At 51.6% G+C, this 17472-nt stretch overlaps 1 protein-coding gene across 21 annotated transcripts in view; it reads right to left on the bottom strand.

Moving 5' to 3' along the window:
* Positions 1-8085: 8085 nt before the first annotated feature.
* The window catches only part of TNK2 (tyrosine kinase non receptor 2), a 40842-nt gene continuing 31455 nt past the window's right edge, over positions 8086-17472 (bottom strand). For 3 of the 21 annotated variants that reach the window (XM_040249313.1, XM_040249305.1, XM_040249279.1), the window contains exons 10-17: positions 14343-14537; positions 13026-13117; positions 12434-12478; positions 12078-12182; positions 10373-11718; positions 10176-10271; positions 9884-10011; positions 8086-8877 (exon numbers count right to left, since the gene is read on the bottom strand). In XM_040249313.1, the coding sequence (XP_040105247.1) occupies positions 8871-8877; positions 9884-10011; positions 10176-10271; positions 10373-11718; positions 12078-12182; positions 12434-12478; positions 13026-13117; positions 14343-14537 (2014 nt within the window). In that variant the 3' untranslated portion in view covers positions 8086-8870. Of the gene's footprint in view, positions 8878-9879; positions 10143-10175; positions 10272-10372; positions 11719-12077; positions 12183-12358; positions 12479-13025; positions 13118-14342; positions 14538-17472 lie in introns of those variants that run through there. The other 18 variants (XR_005722699.1, XR_005722698.1, XM_040249395.1 and 15 more) reach the window with 15 other exon arrangements.

Raw genomic sequence — 17472 nt, 5'->3', positions numbered from 1 at the left:
TATTTTAATAAATAAATGAATTTTGTTATGTGTATTTTACCACAGTAAAAAAAATTGGGGGGAATTCCTTGGCTGTCCAGCGGTTAGGACTCTGCTTTCACTGCCAAGGGCCGGGTTCAATCCCTGGTCAGGGAACTAAGATCCCACAGCCGTGTGGCATGGACGAAAAAAAAAAAACTGTATAACAGAAAAACAGTTTAACAGTTTTCCAATAGAACAGAAGTAAAAAGAAAAAAGCCAGCTACAATCCTATCACGAAGAAGTAGTCAATTTTAATATTAATCAAATATCAATTGCACATTCTTTAAAGCATGGTTTGATAGGCTGTGTTGTATCCTGTTCTTTGGAGGAAATAAAATATGCTCAACCAATCCCTTATTATTGAACATTTTGATGGCTTCCAATTGTTAACTATTATAAATGATGTTATGATTAAATTCCTTGTATATATTTTTTAAATGAATGGTTTATTCAGAGAAGGGAGGCATTAGAATGGGTGATGAGTCATGGGGAGAGCAGGTCAGGGAGCACAGTCCATGCTGGGAGAGGACCAAGGGCTGGGGAGCCAGCAGGGCCACCCAGCTCTTTGGTGTGAGAGTGGAGCTTGCCTTACTTCAAGCCTTCACAAGTCTGAGCATGTCCAAGGATCCCTTGGAAATGTTGCTAGAAAGGAGATTCCAATTCAGGAGGTCAGGGTGGGCCCAGGCTCTGCATTTCTAGCAGGCTCCCAGGTGAAGCTGACACTGCTGGACCTACCGTGTGCCACCCTTGAAGTAGCAAGGATGAGGACACCCTTAGGATAAAGGGTGAACACACAGGGTACAGCCTGTAGTAATGGAGATACTTCCCTCAGCATTCGGCTTGTAAAAACTCCACCTGATCTCCATTTCATAAAGACCCGCAGGAGAAGGGGATTCTGTGCACCTGACGCCAGAGCCAAAGAGGGGGAATGCATCCCAGAGGTGGCCGCAGGAACAAAGTCAGAAACCTCCAAGGGACAGCTGCAGAAAGGATAGCCGGACCCGGGGGAATGTCCCCGCCTGCAAAGTGCATGGATTTCTGTTTAGCTTTTAATCGTGGAACGGTTCATTCACTCTCTTAAGTAGATGAACCCTCTTATTCCAACACTAAGTTATACAATTATCAAGTCATGGCCCATTTCCTCCAATCATCTGGACCATTCTCAACAGATTACCTCATTCCGAAATATTTTAAAACAAAGCTCCAAAGTAGAAATCCTTTCTTTTAAAGCATATAGGCTTTTTTCTATAATTCAAAAAGATACAGGCACCCCTCTGTTCATAGCAGCACTATTAACCATAGCTAAGACATGGAAGCAAACTAAATGTCCATCTACAGATGAATGGATAAAGATGTGATATATACACATAGTGGAATAAGAAAGGACACACAGAAAAGAATGAAATAATGCCATTTGTAGAAACGTGGAGGCAAGTAGAGGTTATCATACTAAGTAAGTCAGAAAAAGAAAAACAACCATATGATATCACTTATATCTGGAATCGAAAATCGGACACAAATGAACCTCTCTATGAAACAGAAGCAGAAGCACAGACTCAGAGAAGAGACTTGGGGTTGCCCAGGGGGAGGGGGGAGGGGGAGGAAGCAAAGGGGAGTTTGAGGTCAGCAGATGCAAACTAGTGTGCATAAAATGGATAAACAGCAAGATTCTTCTGTACAGTGCAGGAAACTATGCTCAGTATCCTGGGATAAACCATACTGAAAAGAACAGGAGAAAGAATGTATATATACATACGTATAGCTGAATCACTTTGCTGTACAGCAGAAATTAAGACAACATTGTAAATCAACTATACTTCAATTTAAAAAGAAATGAAAAAACATAGATTTTGTTTTAATAAGGGGAACAAATCTTTCTGAAAAGCCATTTGGCAATATCTGTTAAAATAATTTGTTACAAAATGAAAATGTTAGCAAAATAATGTGTTAATAGAGAACATTTATTTTCCATTTCCACAGAATGCAAAATATGCAGTATTTAAATATCGTTTGAGAAGATGCATTTAAAGATGCGGAAAACTGGTGGCGTCAAATGGCAGGTAAAAAATGTCAGATACGTAAGAAAGAATATAAGCCAGATAACCTTATTTTTATAAAACCACAATGCAGACATATATATGCACAGGAAAAAATATATCAAAATTTCAAGTGGTTCCGGGTAATTTTAACTTTCTCATTGTGCTTTCCTGAATATTTCAATTCAACAGTAAGTACATATACAATCATAAAAACTGTTAAAAAATACAGTGATGGAAGAGATCATAGGCAAAATATTCTCTGATATAAATCATACCAGTGTTTTCTTAGGTCACTCTTCCAAGGCAATAGAAATAAAAACAAAAATAAACAAATGGGACCTAATCAAATCTTCAAGCTTTTGCGAAGGAAAAAGGAAATCATAAACAAAACAAAAGGACAACCTGCAGAATGGAAGAAAACATTTGCTATCTAACAAGGGCTTAATTTCCAAAATATACAAGCAGCTCATGTAACTCAACAACAACAAAAAAAACCCAGTTGAAAAATGGGCCATAGATCTAAACAGACATTTCTCCAAAGAAAATATACAGATTCCCCAACAGGCACATGAAAAGATGTTCATAATCACTATTATCAGGGAAATGCAAGTCAAAACTACAGTGAGGTATCACTTCACATCCATTGGAATGGTCATCACTAAGAAGTTTACATATAACTAAATGCAAGAGAGGGTGTGAAGAAAAGGGAACCTTCTTACATTGTTGGTGGGAATTTAAGTTGGTATGGTCACTACAGGGGCTTCCCTGGTAGCTTAGACGGTAAAGCGTCTGCTTATAATGAGGGAGACCTGGGTTCAATCCCTGGGTTGGGAAGATCTCCAGTATTCTTGCCTGGAAAATCCCATGGACCAAAAAGCCTGGTGGGCTACAGTCCATGGGGTCACAAAAAGTCGGACATGACTGAGTGACTTCACTTCACTTCACAGTCACTATGGAGAACAGAATGGAGGTTCCTTAGAAAACTAAAAATAGAATTAATTACCATATGATCCAACAGTACCACTCTTGGGCATATATCTGAGCAAAACTATAATTCAAAAAGATACTTGTCCCCTTGTATTCATAGCAATACTATTCTCAATAGCCAAGACATGGAAACTAGCTAAATGTCCGACAGAAGACTGGATAAAGAAGATGTGGTACATATGTGCAATGGAATACTACCCAGACACAAAAATAGAATGAAATAATGCCATTTGCAGCAACATGGATGCAACTAGAGATTATCATACTATGTGAAGTATGTCGGAAAGAGAAAGACAAATACCATACAATATCACTTATATGTGGAATCTAAAATATGGCACTAATGAACCTCTCTACAAAACCAAAACAGATTCAGACATAGAGAAGAGACTTGTGGCTGCCAAGGCGCGTGGAAGATGGCGGAAGGATGAACTGGGAGTTTAGGATTAGCAGGTACAGACTATTATGAATAAACAACAAGGTCCTACTTAACACAGGGAACTCTATGCAATATCCTGGGGTAAATCATAATGGAAAAAATATTTTAAAATATAAATAAAAAAGAATGGATGTATATGTAAAACTGAGACACTTTGCTGTACAGTGGAAATTAATACAACATTGTAAATCAACTACCCTTCAATAAAAAATAGATACAGTGGTGGTGTGGGCTTCCCAAAGGGCACCTGTGTCCTCCCAGGACTTTTTCCTCAGCCCACAGCTTCCTCCCAGTTAGCCCAGAGTTTCCTAGGTTAGGGGTGAGCTCCTTCAAAGCCTCCCACGCAGTTCCTCTGTTTGGCATTAAATCCTAGCCGGCCCCTGTTTGGCTCCAGATGATGGGTGAACCTGTTTCTTCCCCAGTAGCTTCCCTGGAATGTCCCTTTAAGCACCCATGGGCCTGGGCCTGGAGTTGTGGGACTTGATTTGTTGGGCAATGACTTCACACAATCTTCATCTGACATTTGTCCCAAGAGACCGCAGTGTCACGCGTTGCCAATAGGTGGTGCTGCCTAACACAAAAGCACTCCTGTCCAGGCGTTCTGAAGATGGGTTTCAGAGCTCATGCTGTAAAACTAATAATTGCTTGCGAGGTTGTGCAGACACAGCATTGCCATGTAAAGGCACGAGGACAATTCTACCACCTACCACGACCACTACCATCACTGCACAAGAACAGCCACTTCAATACCAATGTAGGAAGACAAAAATCTCAGGATACAGACATCATTGTAATGGAGTAGTACATTTTGAGAAAAAGTTGTTTGGTTCTTATTCTTAACATTGCACCTCAGGCCAGTGAAAACTTGACCCTAGACCAGCACAGGCCCAAGACTGGCCTTCAGAACCCCTGTTCTAGGCAAGGATTTAAGGAATTGGCGGCCTCTTCATTTTCCAAGTTCAAATTTCTGTAAAAATCAATTTGCTTCAAGAACACCTTTATTTTCCCAGTGTGCAGTGAGACACGATGCACTTGCTCCACTCATGGCCACAGTGAAGCGGCAAGTCACTTTAAAGCAGAGCCATCTCTCTCTTTTTAAAAAATTGTATTGAAATAAAGTACATTTACAATGCTGTATTTAATTTCTGCTATAGAGCAAAATGACTCAATTATACACCAAGGTGAAGTCGCTCAGTCATGTCCGACTCTTTGCAACCCCGTGGACTGCTGCCTACCAGGCTTCTCTGTCCATGGGATTTTCCAGGCAATAGTACTGGAGTGGATTGCCATTTCCTTCTCCAGGAGATCTTCCCGACCCAGGGATCGAGCCTGGGTCTCCTGCATTGTAGACAGACGCTTTACCGTCTGAGCCACCATATATTATAATTTTTAAGCATTTTTGACATGGACTATTTTTAAAGTTTTTATTGAATTTGTTGCAATATTGTTTCTATTGTCTATGTTTTGGTTTTATTTCATTTTTTGGCTTTGAGGCATGTGGGATCTTAGTTCCCCGGAAAGGAATTGAGTCCATACCCCCTGCATGGGAAGGTGGCGTCCTAACCACTGGACCAACAGAGAAGTCCCCATATGCATATTTTCATACTCTTTTCCATTATGGTTTATCATAGGTTATTAGATACAGTTCCCTGTACTATACAGTAGGACCTTGTGGTTATCCCATGTCTCTTAAAGACACAGGTCTGACCACATTATTCCTCTGCCACCTCCGTCTGTCTGTTAGAGGACTCAGCATTTCACACCAGTGTCTTCATGTTCCAGCCCTAGGATCCACTCACTAGGATCACACAATGAAAGTCACTTTCAACCCACCCCAGAAAGTTAACAAAAGGAGGAGTGCTAGCCTTGCCAACTGTTATTCTCAGGGCCAGCCAGTTTGCATCCCCATAGGGTATGAGTGCAGTTTCCCACACCTACCGTGCCGTCCTGTCCCCTCACCTTCCTGGCGCTTACCTATTCCTCCGCATCAGGTCAGCACAATGTCTTCCTCCAGGGAGCCACCTCCTCTCATTCCAAGGCATCTAGCATGTGATGAGTACGCATCGTCTTGCTGCAGTGCCACAGTCCCCCTGGGCACAGACTGTCTCTTTAACTTGTATCCCCTCTTCAAGGCTTGACACAAAGAAGGTATCCAGTGGTTCCTCACTGATTTCCTGATGCTCCGTATTGGCAAACAAACTTGGGTCAGCTCTTTTAGTATCTTTCCTTAGATCTTTTCAATAAACCCAAGAGATGCTGGCAGAAGCTGGCAGCCTGACCAGAAACGAGAAAAATGGCAGGAAAACCTAGAATTCAGGGAGCTGTGTCTCTGGCAAGAAAAGTACATTGGTTCTCCTGACCCCCTGAGGAAACTCCAGATGCTTTGGTATCCCCCTTATAAAATATATAATTCTGAAATGTATTAGCTCTGCCATCATTCACCAAAAAACATTTTTTTTTTTTTAAGAAGTGAAGTTGCTCAGTTGCGTGTTAACTCTTTGCAATCCCATGGACTGTAGTTTACCAGACTCCTCCGTCCATGGAATTTTCCAGGCAAGAGTACTGGAGTGGGTTGCCATTTTCTTCTCCAAAAAATGACATTTTTTAATGGAGCTAAAAGTGCCCATGATCTGTAACTAGAAGTGACTTGCTAGCAAAAAACAAATTGTTTCCAGATAAGAGGGTAGGTGAAAGAAGAGATTTGTACACTTAAGAGTTGTTCAGTGTATAATGCAAGCTATCAATAGGCAGGAATATGAAGAAACAAAATGCGCTATGATTATAGTTTACCGGGTAATTCTCATGGCCAGTCACCTAGCAAAATGTTTCACCTACATGACTTCACTTAATCCTCACAACCGTTCTATAAAGTGGGAATTACACTCTCCCCTAGTTTAGACCCAGAAAAGTTAAGTCATTTTTCCAAGATTCAACAACTGAGAATGAAATCCAGGTCTAGCAGCAAGGCCCAAATACTTTTTCCTTTCCTATGACAACATGCTTTTTCCTGGTGTGCTGCAGTCCGTGGGGTCAGAGAGTCAGACATGACTAAGCAACTGAACTGACCTGATAATATATTTGATTAATTTCTTTAAACTGCAGCTAAATATAATTTAATTCCCGCCTTTGTGAATAGCATACTCAGAATACATTTGCCTCCAAAGGCTAAAGATCTCCTAGGGGGCCCACTCCACAGCCAACCTGGAGCCCCAGACACTAAGGAGAACTCAGGCACATCTTGAATTGCCTGTTTCTAATAAACCCAAGCCATCAGCTTACTTTATCACTTACCTCTTTTCCTTAAGCTCAGATGATAATATGATAAAGCTCAAAAGGGTACATTTCTTCTTTCACTAAATTCCTTAAAACCAGTAAGAAACAGATTAATAATCTAATTTTAGTGGGTCAAAGCTATTAATAAGTAGCTCATAGAAAAGATATAAATGGCCCAACTTAGAGGAGTGCATTTCAAAACACACCATTTTCCATGTGTCAGACTGTCTAAAGTCAGAAAGCTCTGATACCACACGGAAAGCTCTCACACACTGGTGACTGTGACACTGGGAAGACCCTCCTCTGTGGGGAGAAAGCTGGCAGGATTCCTCAGGAGCTGCGTACACTCTGGTTCAGGAGCACCGCTTCTAGGAACTCATCCTTCAGATTGCCTTGCAAGTGACAAATAACCCACATTCGCCATTCATTGCTGCAATGACTGTTAACTGTTGAGGACTGGGAACAACCAAATAACTCACCATCCAAAAGGGCCTGGTTAAACAGAGAATGGTTCAGCTGTATCCATGCAACCCTAGACAAGCCTGGGGAAGCTCTTTCAGTATGGCTAAGGAGCTCTTCACAACACTTTAAATGAAAAAAACAAGAAACACGGAAAACTGAGGATGAAGGCAGCCTCTGAAGAGGGGAGGTGGCAGCTGGGGTGGGAAATCTCACTGTATACTCCTTAGTATCTTCTGAATTTTGAACCAAGAGAATTATTAGCTATCCAGAAAATTAAAATGCTTATACATATTGAGGCCTTCCATGCTTAAACAAACAAAAGGGGTTCCCAGATAGTGCTGGTGGTAAAGAACCCGCCTGCCACTGTAGGAGATACAAGAAACACGAGTTTGATCCCTGGGTCGGGAAGATCCCCTGGAGAAGACGACCTGGCAACCCACTCCAATATTGTTTTTTTTTTTCTTTTTTTCAGTATTCTTGTCCAGAGAAATCCCATGGATAGAGGAGCTTGGTGGGCTATAGTCCATAGGGTTGCAAAGAGTCAGACATGACTGAAGTGACTTAGCATGTGCTAAAAAAATTTCTGGCTTAGGTCCAGCTAATTGAGTTACTTTACTCTGTCCCACAGTATATCCTGCCTCACAGAACTCCAGAGATAAAACTTAAGGGACACTGAATTAGGTGGGTTCTGTCCTCAGCCAGCCCAGGAAAGGGAGAGACTCCTTAGGGTCAAAGAGGCCTGTACTTCCTCTTCTTCACCAACAGATGGCGCTACAGGGCCTGCTGCCTGGGAAAGACGGTAGTGGCTTGGGGAGCCCTGGAACCTCAGGCAGCTGACAAAAGAAACAGGCAGACACAAACAAGTAACATAAAATAGAAACTAACTTTATTTCTCTGGAAGAAGCAGATATTCATAGCTGGGGCAGCAACTTTGGCGACAGACTGGTGGGAAAACACGGAACAGCAGAGGGGAAGAGCTGGGTCAAAGAGGAAGCACTGGTGTCCCTCCAGGGCAGCTGCCTCCTTGGTCTCCTTCCAATCCTGGGCCCTGGGGCCCTGGTCCCTGCCAGGGAATAAACTGGCACCCCAGCTCTGCTACCTGAGCCACCTCAAGCTATTTTCAGGCACAAGATCCTAAGACCGGCCAAGTCCCATAATACGTGCATGGTGAGGCCACATTCTGTTCGACAGGGCTCCCTAGAAAAGGCCTAGCCCTGTGAAGGGCCCCCACCCACTCCCTGGTCCACCTCTCTGTAAGGCCAACACATCCTCCCTGCCCAATGTCAAGTCTGGCTTTCCCACTGGCAAGGCCTGGCCACACCCTTTAGCCACAGGCTCCACCAGGGACTAAAGCCCAGAGGCAGGTCAGCTGCAGGGCCTGCTGAGGCCGACCCCAGCCTGCCTTCAAGAGGCTCCCTCCTGCACCTTGGCTGGGGCACCACGGGCTCTAGAGCTGCAGGGTCAGCACTGGGGGAGCGAGGGACAGGCAGGGTGGGGGTCCCAGCTTCCTGCTGCCGTGGCCTCGCTCTGCCACTGGGGGCCGTGGGTGCAGCAGGTCCTCCAGGCCTGGCAGGGAGTCTCCCCGCCCCCCTCAGATGGACAAGCTTAAGTGATTCCTTCAGGGCAGATCCTCTGGCTCTTCAGGCATCTCAGCGCCTAAAGGATGGGAAACAATTAGAAAGCCTTCCATCAGAAGGGGTCAGTGCAAGAGGATGGAAGGTCCAGGGTGAGCAGGTACGAGAAGGCCTCTTGGTGCTGGCCAAAGGGGTTGAAAATGGGTGGTTCTAGGCAATAACATTGGAATTTATCATTCTGGATGTGTTCTTTAATAAGCTAACTGTGTATCAATAACTGATGCAAATAAGTAAGAATAACCACAAGGTAACGGTTAACATTCAGTGATAGACAGCGTCCTGTGGGCCAGACACTTGCTGTGTGGTATGACAGAGGCATCCCTCATTAATTCTTCTAAAAATTTCTATGAGGTTGGAACTAACACTGATACACATGTTACAGATGAGCACCCTGAGAGATCAGGAAAGGAGCATAAGCTGACACCATATGTGAGCAGGGCGCTGGGCTCCAATCAGGCTGTCCTGCCAGGGGACTCTTGATACCCCACACCCCGCCAGCACCTCCTCCCAGGTTAGAAGTTTACTTTTGACTCAATAAAACTTTCACTGGTATTTATACTCTACATCAAGTTTGCTATTAATATACATCTATATATTTTGTCAGATTACATATAAATTTTTTATAGGAAAAGTAATAGATTTTTTAATTAGACATTCCTTTAAAAAGGCGTTAAAACTTTAGGTGTTAAACACAAATAGGAAATGAGGAGGTGAGAAGTGTTTGTTTAAATTATTGGATCCTAAACTGCTGCTCGCTAGAGCCTGATTAGGAAGCAAGCCCCCTGCAACCAGAGTGGCTCCGATTCCTCTCACTCATTAGTTCATCTGAACAAAGAAGCTATGAAGTCAAGACAAACGTGCTTAGGAGAAACTGTTCTCCTAGAGAACTGCCTGTCTTGTGGGACTGGGACCCCCTCCCTCCTCCTGGCCTGGAGCCCTGTGTCTGGCCGTGCAACGTTGGCTACTCCCAGCGTGGCTGCTCCAGGAAGCCCCGGGACAGGAAGACGGCAGATGCAGGGTTTGCTCACTTGTGGTGGGCAGGGCCACAGGAGCCCAGCAGGTGGCAGCCGGCCTGTTCCAGGTTCCAGTCGAACATCTCCAGCACGTTGTGGCACTCGCCTCGTGGCCGCAGACCCAGACCAAAGAGCTGCTCCACCTGGGGAGCAGAGGGTGCTGCCATGGGACACACTGGGGCGAAGGGGCGCTGGACCAGGGCGGGGCAGAGGAAGGGGTGGGGGTAGGGAGGGAGAGAGTGGGAGGAGAGCCGCAGAACAGTCCTCAGGGTCCCTGAAAGCCAGAGTGGGCAGGAGGTGGAGGTACCTTCAGATACTGGGCAGCCCTCTGCACACTCCAGCTGTGGCTCTGCAGGGCCGCCTGGCACTCCTCTGTGGTCGCCCCATGCACCATGGCCTGCAGCTGGGCACACCGCCCCCCGCTGTCAGCACCACTCGGGCCCCTTCCTCTGGGTCCCCTGGGCCCTCGCCCCTTCTCACCCTGCAGCCAGGCCCACTACTCACCATCTGGATCTTGTCTGCAGGCCGCCCAGCCTCTGGCCCGTCCCCGGGGTAGCCCCTCTGTGGCAGCCGAGCAGTGGCCCTCAGGGCGGATGGCCGGGCCCCTGGGTTGCTGTTGTTGCTGGAGAAGTTGGCCTTGGGGTCTGGGGCAGCCTGGGGCATTGGTCGAACAGTGGCAGTGGGGGCGGCTGGGGCTGGGGTGCTGGGAGGGGGCAGCAGCAGGGGCACGGGCAGGGGGTCTGGCTCTTTGGGGCTCTGGGCCTCATGCAGGAAGCGCTGGTAGCGCTCCAGGTAGGGCGGGCGCTCGGGCAGCAGGTAGTAGTGGGTGCTGCTGACCTTCTTCCCATCTCGGACAATGGGCAAGATGCAGGGGCCGGCCCGTGGGCCAGGTGCCTGGATCACCTGGGGTGTGGCATACTTGGGGTCTGAGGCAAAGCTCTGGGTGGTGGGCATGGTCTTTCCAGGTGAGCTGGAGAGCCGGGGTGGCAGCGGGGAGCTGCCAGGTGGCACCAGGGGGCTGGGAGTCCTGGAGCCTTGTGGAGACAGGGGCTCCCGGGGAGGCACCCGGGGAGGGGAGGCAGGTCCGGGCCACCGGCCCATCTCCTCCTCGCCTGGGGGGGCCGGAGACAGCTCACCACGCGAGCGCGTGGGCCTCGGGGGGATGGGCACCCGGGGGGGCACCTGGGGCTTGTCGTCACCCCCAGGGCTGGGCGAGGGGACCAGAGAGCCAGCCGGGACCTGCAGCTGCCGCATGCATTCCTGCTGCAGCGCCTGGAAGATCTCTGCAGTTTGGGCCAAGTTGGGTGGCTTGCCCCCACCCTGGGGTGGGAGGAACAGGTTGTCCTCCAGCGGGGGGAGGAGCCTCGCCGGCTCAGGCACAAAGGCGTAGTTGGTCTCGCCCTGGCTGGGCTCAGCAGAGACCCCGGCGCCCACTAGGGTGCTATTGATGGAGCAGACCTCGAAGTCATCCTCATCCTGGGCCACGTCGTCGTAGGCGGGAGGCGGGGGCAGCGGGCGCGCATCCCAGTCCACCACAGGCGTGGGATGCAGGGGCCGGGGCAGGGCCCGTGTAGGGCTCTGCGGCGGGGTCTTGTCCAGCAAGGAACAGGCGTCCATGGCCAGCTGTGCCAGTGATGGGGCACAGGGCCGTGGGGCCGGCACAACAGGCTCCTCACCGAAGTCGATGAGCGTGACCTCGCCGCCACTGCGGCCGGCCTTGGTGCCTGGCACCCGGGCTGAGGGCTTCGCAAGCCACAGCCCACGGGGCAGTCCTGGCTTTCGCAGGCCCAGCCTCTTGAAGTCGCTGGACAGGGGGTCTTGGTCCTCACTCACGGGGTCGTAGGTTGGTTCTGTGATGGAAGGGAGAACCCCAACAGGGAGGCAGCGTCAGGCAGGTGGATGGGGAAGACAATCAAGTATCTCTACCAGCTCCCAATTCCCGGGAAGGGCAGCCCTCAGGCACCAGAATTCTCCGTGCACACAGACCCTTTCCAAACAGGAGGGGAGAACCTGCTCTGGGGGCTGGCAACCCAGGTCAGTAAGCCCCTGCCTCCATTGCAGCTGGAACAAGCAATACCCCACATCTGCCCGCTTCTGATACCCTCCCCTTTGACGCAAGACCCCAAATCCCTGTCGGCCCTGGTTAGCAATCCCTACCCCGTTACAGCACACCATTAGTGCAGGCAGGGGGCTATGGGCCATCTCCCACCATCAAGGGCGACAGGAGCCATCCTTAGAGAAGACAGGGCTCCCAACAAACTGGCACGAAAGCCAAGACACAGCTTCTGTAGGTCCCGCAGGAAGTGAGGCAGGGCTGCACAACGGTGGGCAGAGGCGGGGTGGGCACCAGGATCACACTTATTCCAGAAGCCCGGGCTTTTGGGGGGTGGGGGGAGAGGCAGGCATGCTGGGCCAGGTCAGCCGCAGAAGCTCACAGCACACGCCCACCTCCCCTCCCACCCAGCCAGCCGGCTGGCCAGGGCTCTGTACCTTCCAGAAGGAGAGGAGTGAGAGGAGAGAGGGGGCGGGGGCGGGGGCCAAGGCACCGGGAGCAGCCCCACTTACTCTGAGTGAAGATGGCAGGCTGAGGAGGGCGAGGTGGAGGCTCCCCTGCAAGAAAGGCCATGCGGAGAGTAGAGGGGCAGAGCAGGAGAGGACAAGGGAGGGGAGACAGAGCCGGAGGGGAGGGCAGAGGGCGGGGGGAGAGAGAGAGAAAGTGAATGGGGGAGTGAACGCACACACCCAGCAGTGATGGGAAGCAATGGGGCGGCGGGATGGGAAAACTGTGTTCCGGCCCCACAGGCCCAGGATCCGGGAGATGGATGAGGCTCCCGGCCAAGGTGGAACCAGGGGGGTGGCTTTGGCTCAGGAGAGGAGAGCAGGATTAGGGGGCAGTGAGGAGAGCCAGAATCTGAGCATGGCGGGGAGGAGGAGGGGGAGGAGGAAAGCAGAGAGGGCAGGCCAGCGCTGGCCAGACTGACGATGCCCACCTCGGCGGATACCACTGCCTCTCACCACCCGCCCCATGCCCCACCAGAGCCAGGGACACAGCTGTCCCCTGAAGCCCTGACCCAACTGGCTCAGGGTGGCCCGAGGAGGCAGCGCCTCTTGCTCGGTAGCTGATGAGCTAGGGGACTATGGGTTTGGGGGCCCTTACTTTTCACCCTGCCCAGATGCTGGGTGGGTCTGGATGCGCTCAGTTCTACACTCAGCAGGTCGGGAGGGTCCATGGGGTTTCCCAGATACAGTCTGTGGGGAGAAAAGTGGGTCAGAGATGGGGGCAGGTAGGGTGGTGGCAGAGAGGGCATCCTGGGGAGTTGCTGGGCCTGTGCCCTGGCCTCAGGCAGAGGACAGAAGAGTCCTGTCCAAGCCCCTGGCGGACGTGGGTCTGGAGCACAGGACTTCTGCCTCCCAGGAGCTCCCTTCCAAAGATCCAGCAGTGAACAGGGGAGGGTGCTGCGGAGAGGGGGCAGAGGAAGAACTCCTGAGCGTAGGCTGAAAAGCCTAGGATTGTATGGGTTCCAAGTACTCCCTAAAAGGGTAGAGCTGGCTCTCTGCAACACCCGCGGCACCCCCACCCCCGCTCAGCAGCCACCTGCTGCCACTCTCTTCTCCACTGCCAGGCCACACTGCCACGGCCGCCTCCTGCAGGGGGTCTGCAACCCCAGCTCTCTCAGGCCCTCCCCAGCTCTTGCAAGGCGAGAGCCCTGGTACCCTCCCAGGGCTGTGTCCTGGTGTGCAGAGCAGGGGGTGAAGGGCAGGTTGAACCTCGCCCCTTGGGACGAGGCCTGTCAGAAGGTGGAGAAGAAAGCACTGCTCGGAAGCCCAGTGGGGCTGGCACAGAGGCTTGGTGGCCCAGTAGGAGGAGCTCCAGGTGGCTCCCTGGGGCGGGGCCCTCAGGAAGTGACTAATCCTCCTGTGTGTCTTCCCCAGATGCCCCTAGATGACCTCATCCTTTCGCTTATTAAAGGAAGCTGAACCCCCTCCCAGGTACAGAATAACCAGGGCAGGGCAGGGTGAGGAGGGGCAGAGGGCTTCGAGCTGCTGCCTAAATTTCCTCTGGAGTGTCCCTGCAGGGAGTTTTTCTGCACCTTGCCTCTCAGGCCTGAGCCAGCAGCTCCCATCTCCAGGACATGGGTGCTTCCAGCAGGAGAAAGGAAACTGCCACCAAGTACTGGGGATCAGGAGATGCTTCCTACTAACTGCTTCTAAAGGCTACTTCCAAGTCCATTTTCCTAAGGTCAGTTTGCAGGGGCAACTTAAGAGGTGCAGGCCCTAGAGGCCCTTCCACCAAAGGAAGACTTTAGTCCAACCTCTGAAGCTGTAACCTCAGTCCTGCCTGCAAGGAAAGGCCTAGGATAGGAGACCCTTGGCCCAGGGCTGTAATGGGGACCTTGGAGGCCTGGAGAGCCTGCGTGCCCAGGGAAGGGCTGCTGGCCCTGGAGCCCCCATGTGGGGCCCCACCAGCACTCACTCGTCGATCTTGTCAGGGAAGCCCCAGCAGTGGCGGGGGTCGCTGTCGCCATGCCCCGTGTGGATGAAGCTATTCTGCAGCGGCTGGCTGATGTCCTGGGCCGAAAGGCCAGCCACGGAGGTCACCACGTTGCGAGGAAAGGGCCCCACGCACAGCGTCCGCGTGTTCTGCCCACGCCACCAGTAATTCTCAGCCCTGCCCAACAGAGGTGACATGGTGAACACCAAGGTGTGGTGGAAGGCCCCAAGGACGGGACCCTTTTCATACCAAGCTCTCTGCACCGTGGTATCTGACCACCTCAGCGGAAAGGAGTATCAGGGCAAGGGCCCCAGGATCAGAGCAGCCCACCAGCAGCACCCCAGGATCTGCCACTCACCCAGTACAGGGCCTGGTGTTAGCACAGAGCCTTACCCTAAGCGACTCAGATGGGTCAGACAGCTTTTCCTCCAGTTTAGAAATAAGCAAACACGTTCAAACAAGTGACACAACTTGCCTACAGTTACCAAACAGAGTGCAGCAGATCCAGGATTCAAACCCAGTTGTCAGTCTGTGAAGCCAATACTCTTCTCATCATACCACCTCACCTCCCTTCTCCCCTGGCAAGGCCTAAGCCCCTGTCCGCCCCTGGCCATCCAATTTCACTCTTCAACCCAGTTCCAGGAGCTCTAAGCTGCAGGGGCCCAAAGGAGCACCACGGCCTTAGTGTTGGGCTTGGGGCCAAGCCCTCCAACCATATCCCTCCTGCAGGCAGGTAGTCCTTCAAAAGTTTGAAAGTACCTGGGGCAACCCAAGGTTTATGTATCTCCAATGCCTTCCACCACCTCCTGCCAGGACTGTGGGACCACCAGCCCCTCACTCTGACCTCAGACAGACTCTGTTGGCACAGCCTAGGTCCAGGCCTGGGGTCGGGGGTGGGAGCCGGGCCAGGTGGGCAGGAAAGAACAAAGCGCCCTCTTGGATGCTTTGAAAGCCAAAGAGTCAATAGCCCCGAGGCTCTTGCACCTGCCGCTGAGATCGTTCACACTGGGGACAGGCCCAGATTTCGGGCAACGGCAGAGGTGGTGAGGGCCTCCTGCAGCTGTAGTGGGGGTCCATGTGGCACCAAGCTGCGTCCCTTCACTCTCAGCCCCCAACCCATACAATACCTGTCCACACCAGGGGCGTAGAGCAAGGTTTCCTCCAATCTGCAGCCAGATTGGGGGGTTGGGGGAGTGGAGGCAGGAAGGAGGCAGTGAGGCCCATGAGCACAGCAATCCGGGGGGAGCTAGGAGGTGCAAGGGGAAGGCTGAGGGCCCAGCCTCCTTGCCAACAAGGCTGCTTGCCCAGCCACCACAGACACAGCAACCCTGTGATTACCACCCTGCCTCTCGGGGGTGAGGGCAGGAAGGGAAGGAAGAAGAGAGGACAACACCCGGGAAGGGACAAAGCCCATCCAAAAATAGCTGGGCCATTCCAAGGAGAGGAGCACATCCCCTCCCCACCCCACCTCCAGGCTGGCTGAGGCCAAACAGGCACAGCGGGGAGGGCCTGGCACCCAGCCTCCGATGCTGCCCTCCCCCCAACACCCATAGGCCCCCAGGTCTCATGGGCCCCTCCACGGAACAGTCTCAGACACCAAACCCAGCAGCTGGATGCTGGATTCTGCTCTGCACGCCTCTCCAGAGATGCTCACTAACTGAGCTGGAGAAGCAGTGCAGAGTGGAACAGACTCACATGCAAGGCTGGGCTTACCCGGGAATCACGACCACCCAGGTGGGCAGGTGGTCACTCCCTTCACTCCTTTCCTTTTGCTAACACAGCCCCTCACCTGGATGCCTCCTCTGGACCCACTTCTGAGAGGGGAGAGCAGGACTGAGCCTACCTTCCTTGTTACCTGTATGCCAAGGCGAGAGCCAGGCCTAGAAGGAAGGGATCCTTTGTCACTGCTGGGAGTCCTGACACCAAGTCTCAAAAAAGGCTTTGCTACAGGGTGGGGGCCGAGGGGGAGTGCAGAGTATGTGTAGGAAACATACTTGGGAACCACATCCTAAGCACGGGAGCAGCATCCTCCCAGGGAGAGTCAAATATAACTCCCAAGGTGGCCAATGCTACATCCCACTGGCCCCAGGGCCCTCCCCCGCCCTCCAAGGCTCAGTGGGATGGAGACACCATCAGCCCAGGAGAACCAGGTCAGCCTTTCCCACCCAGACTGCTCTGGCCACACTTCCCCTCAGCCCAGAGTCTCCATGGCAACGGGAAGGCACAGTTCCTGAAGCAGACCAGCATCTCCAGCAGGATGGCCTCACAGCACCTGGGACAGGCTAGATGTGAAGCAGCAGCCAGGAACCGGGGCCTGGGTTAGGAACCACTGAAGGCTGCCCCAGTCCTACTGGGGACCAATCCCTGGAAACCTCAGTCCCAGCCTAGGTAGCCTAGAAATGGCTGACAGAAGTGACTTAAACAGTGCTCGAAACGCCACCTGAGGGCTTCTCTCCGGGTGACCCTGGCAGCCCCTGGCCTTGAGGGACAACACAGCCTTCGCTTCCTCCTCCCTCGCCTACCAGAGGAAGCAGAGGCCCCAGGCACCAGCCAGGCCAAGGACCAGCACAATGGATTTCAAAACCTCTGTTCCCCCATACCTCTGTCCCCCTTCTCTGGCTGGTAGAGACAGAACATCAGAGTTCTGTCAGCCATCCTAGCCTCCAAAGACCCACTGGAAAAGAGCGGTCTTCACCCGTCCCTCTCGGTCTAGACAGAGCCTCGCGAGGTGGCCTCACAGAACATCTGGTGTCCTCTCTCTGTCCACCGACTGATACCTCGAGAAGCACTGAGGCTAAAGAACTGGTCAGAGTCAGGGGCCAGGGTGCTCCCAGATTGTGGCTAGGAGACAGTTTTGCCAAGAATGAATCCAAGTCTAACAGAAGAGCACAGATGTGAGAGAGCTGAGAGCCAGGCTGCTGGAGGAGGAGGACAGAGAAACAGACTGAGACCCACACACACACCCCCAGACCCAAAGGGACACTCACAGATAGACAGCCCATCCACCCGGAGACACGGAGACAGAGCCAGGCAAACACATGCACTCGGGACCCAAGGGGACACCCACAGACAGCCCGCCCACCCAGAGACATGGAGACAGAGCCAGGCAAAC

Source organism: Oryx dammah, unplaced genomic scaffold, assembly GCF_014754425.2.
Source record: "Oryx dammah isolate SB20612 unplaced genomic scaffold, SCBI_Odam_1.1 HiC_scaffold_2, whole genome shotgun sequence".
NCBI classification, from domain to species: domain Eukaryota; kingdom Metazoa; phylum Chordata; class Mammalia; order Artiodactyla; family Bovidae; genus Oryx; species Oryx dammah.
The sequence above is the reverse complement of the archived record's forward strand: the minus strand, read 5'-3'. Positions and strand labels throughout refer to the sequence as shown.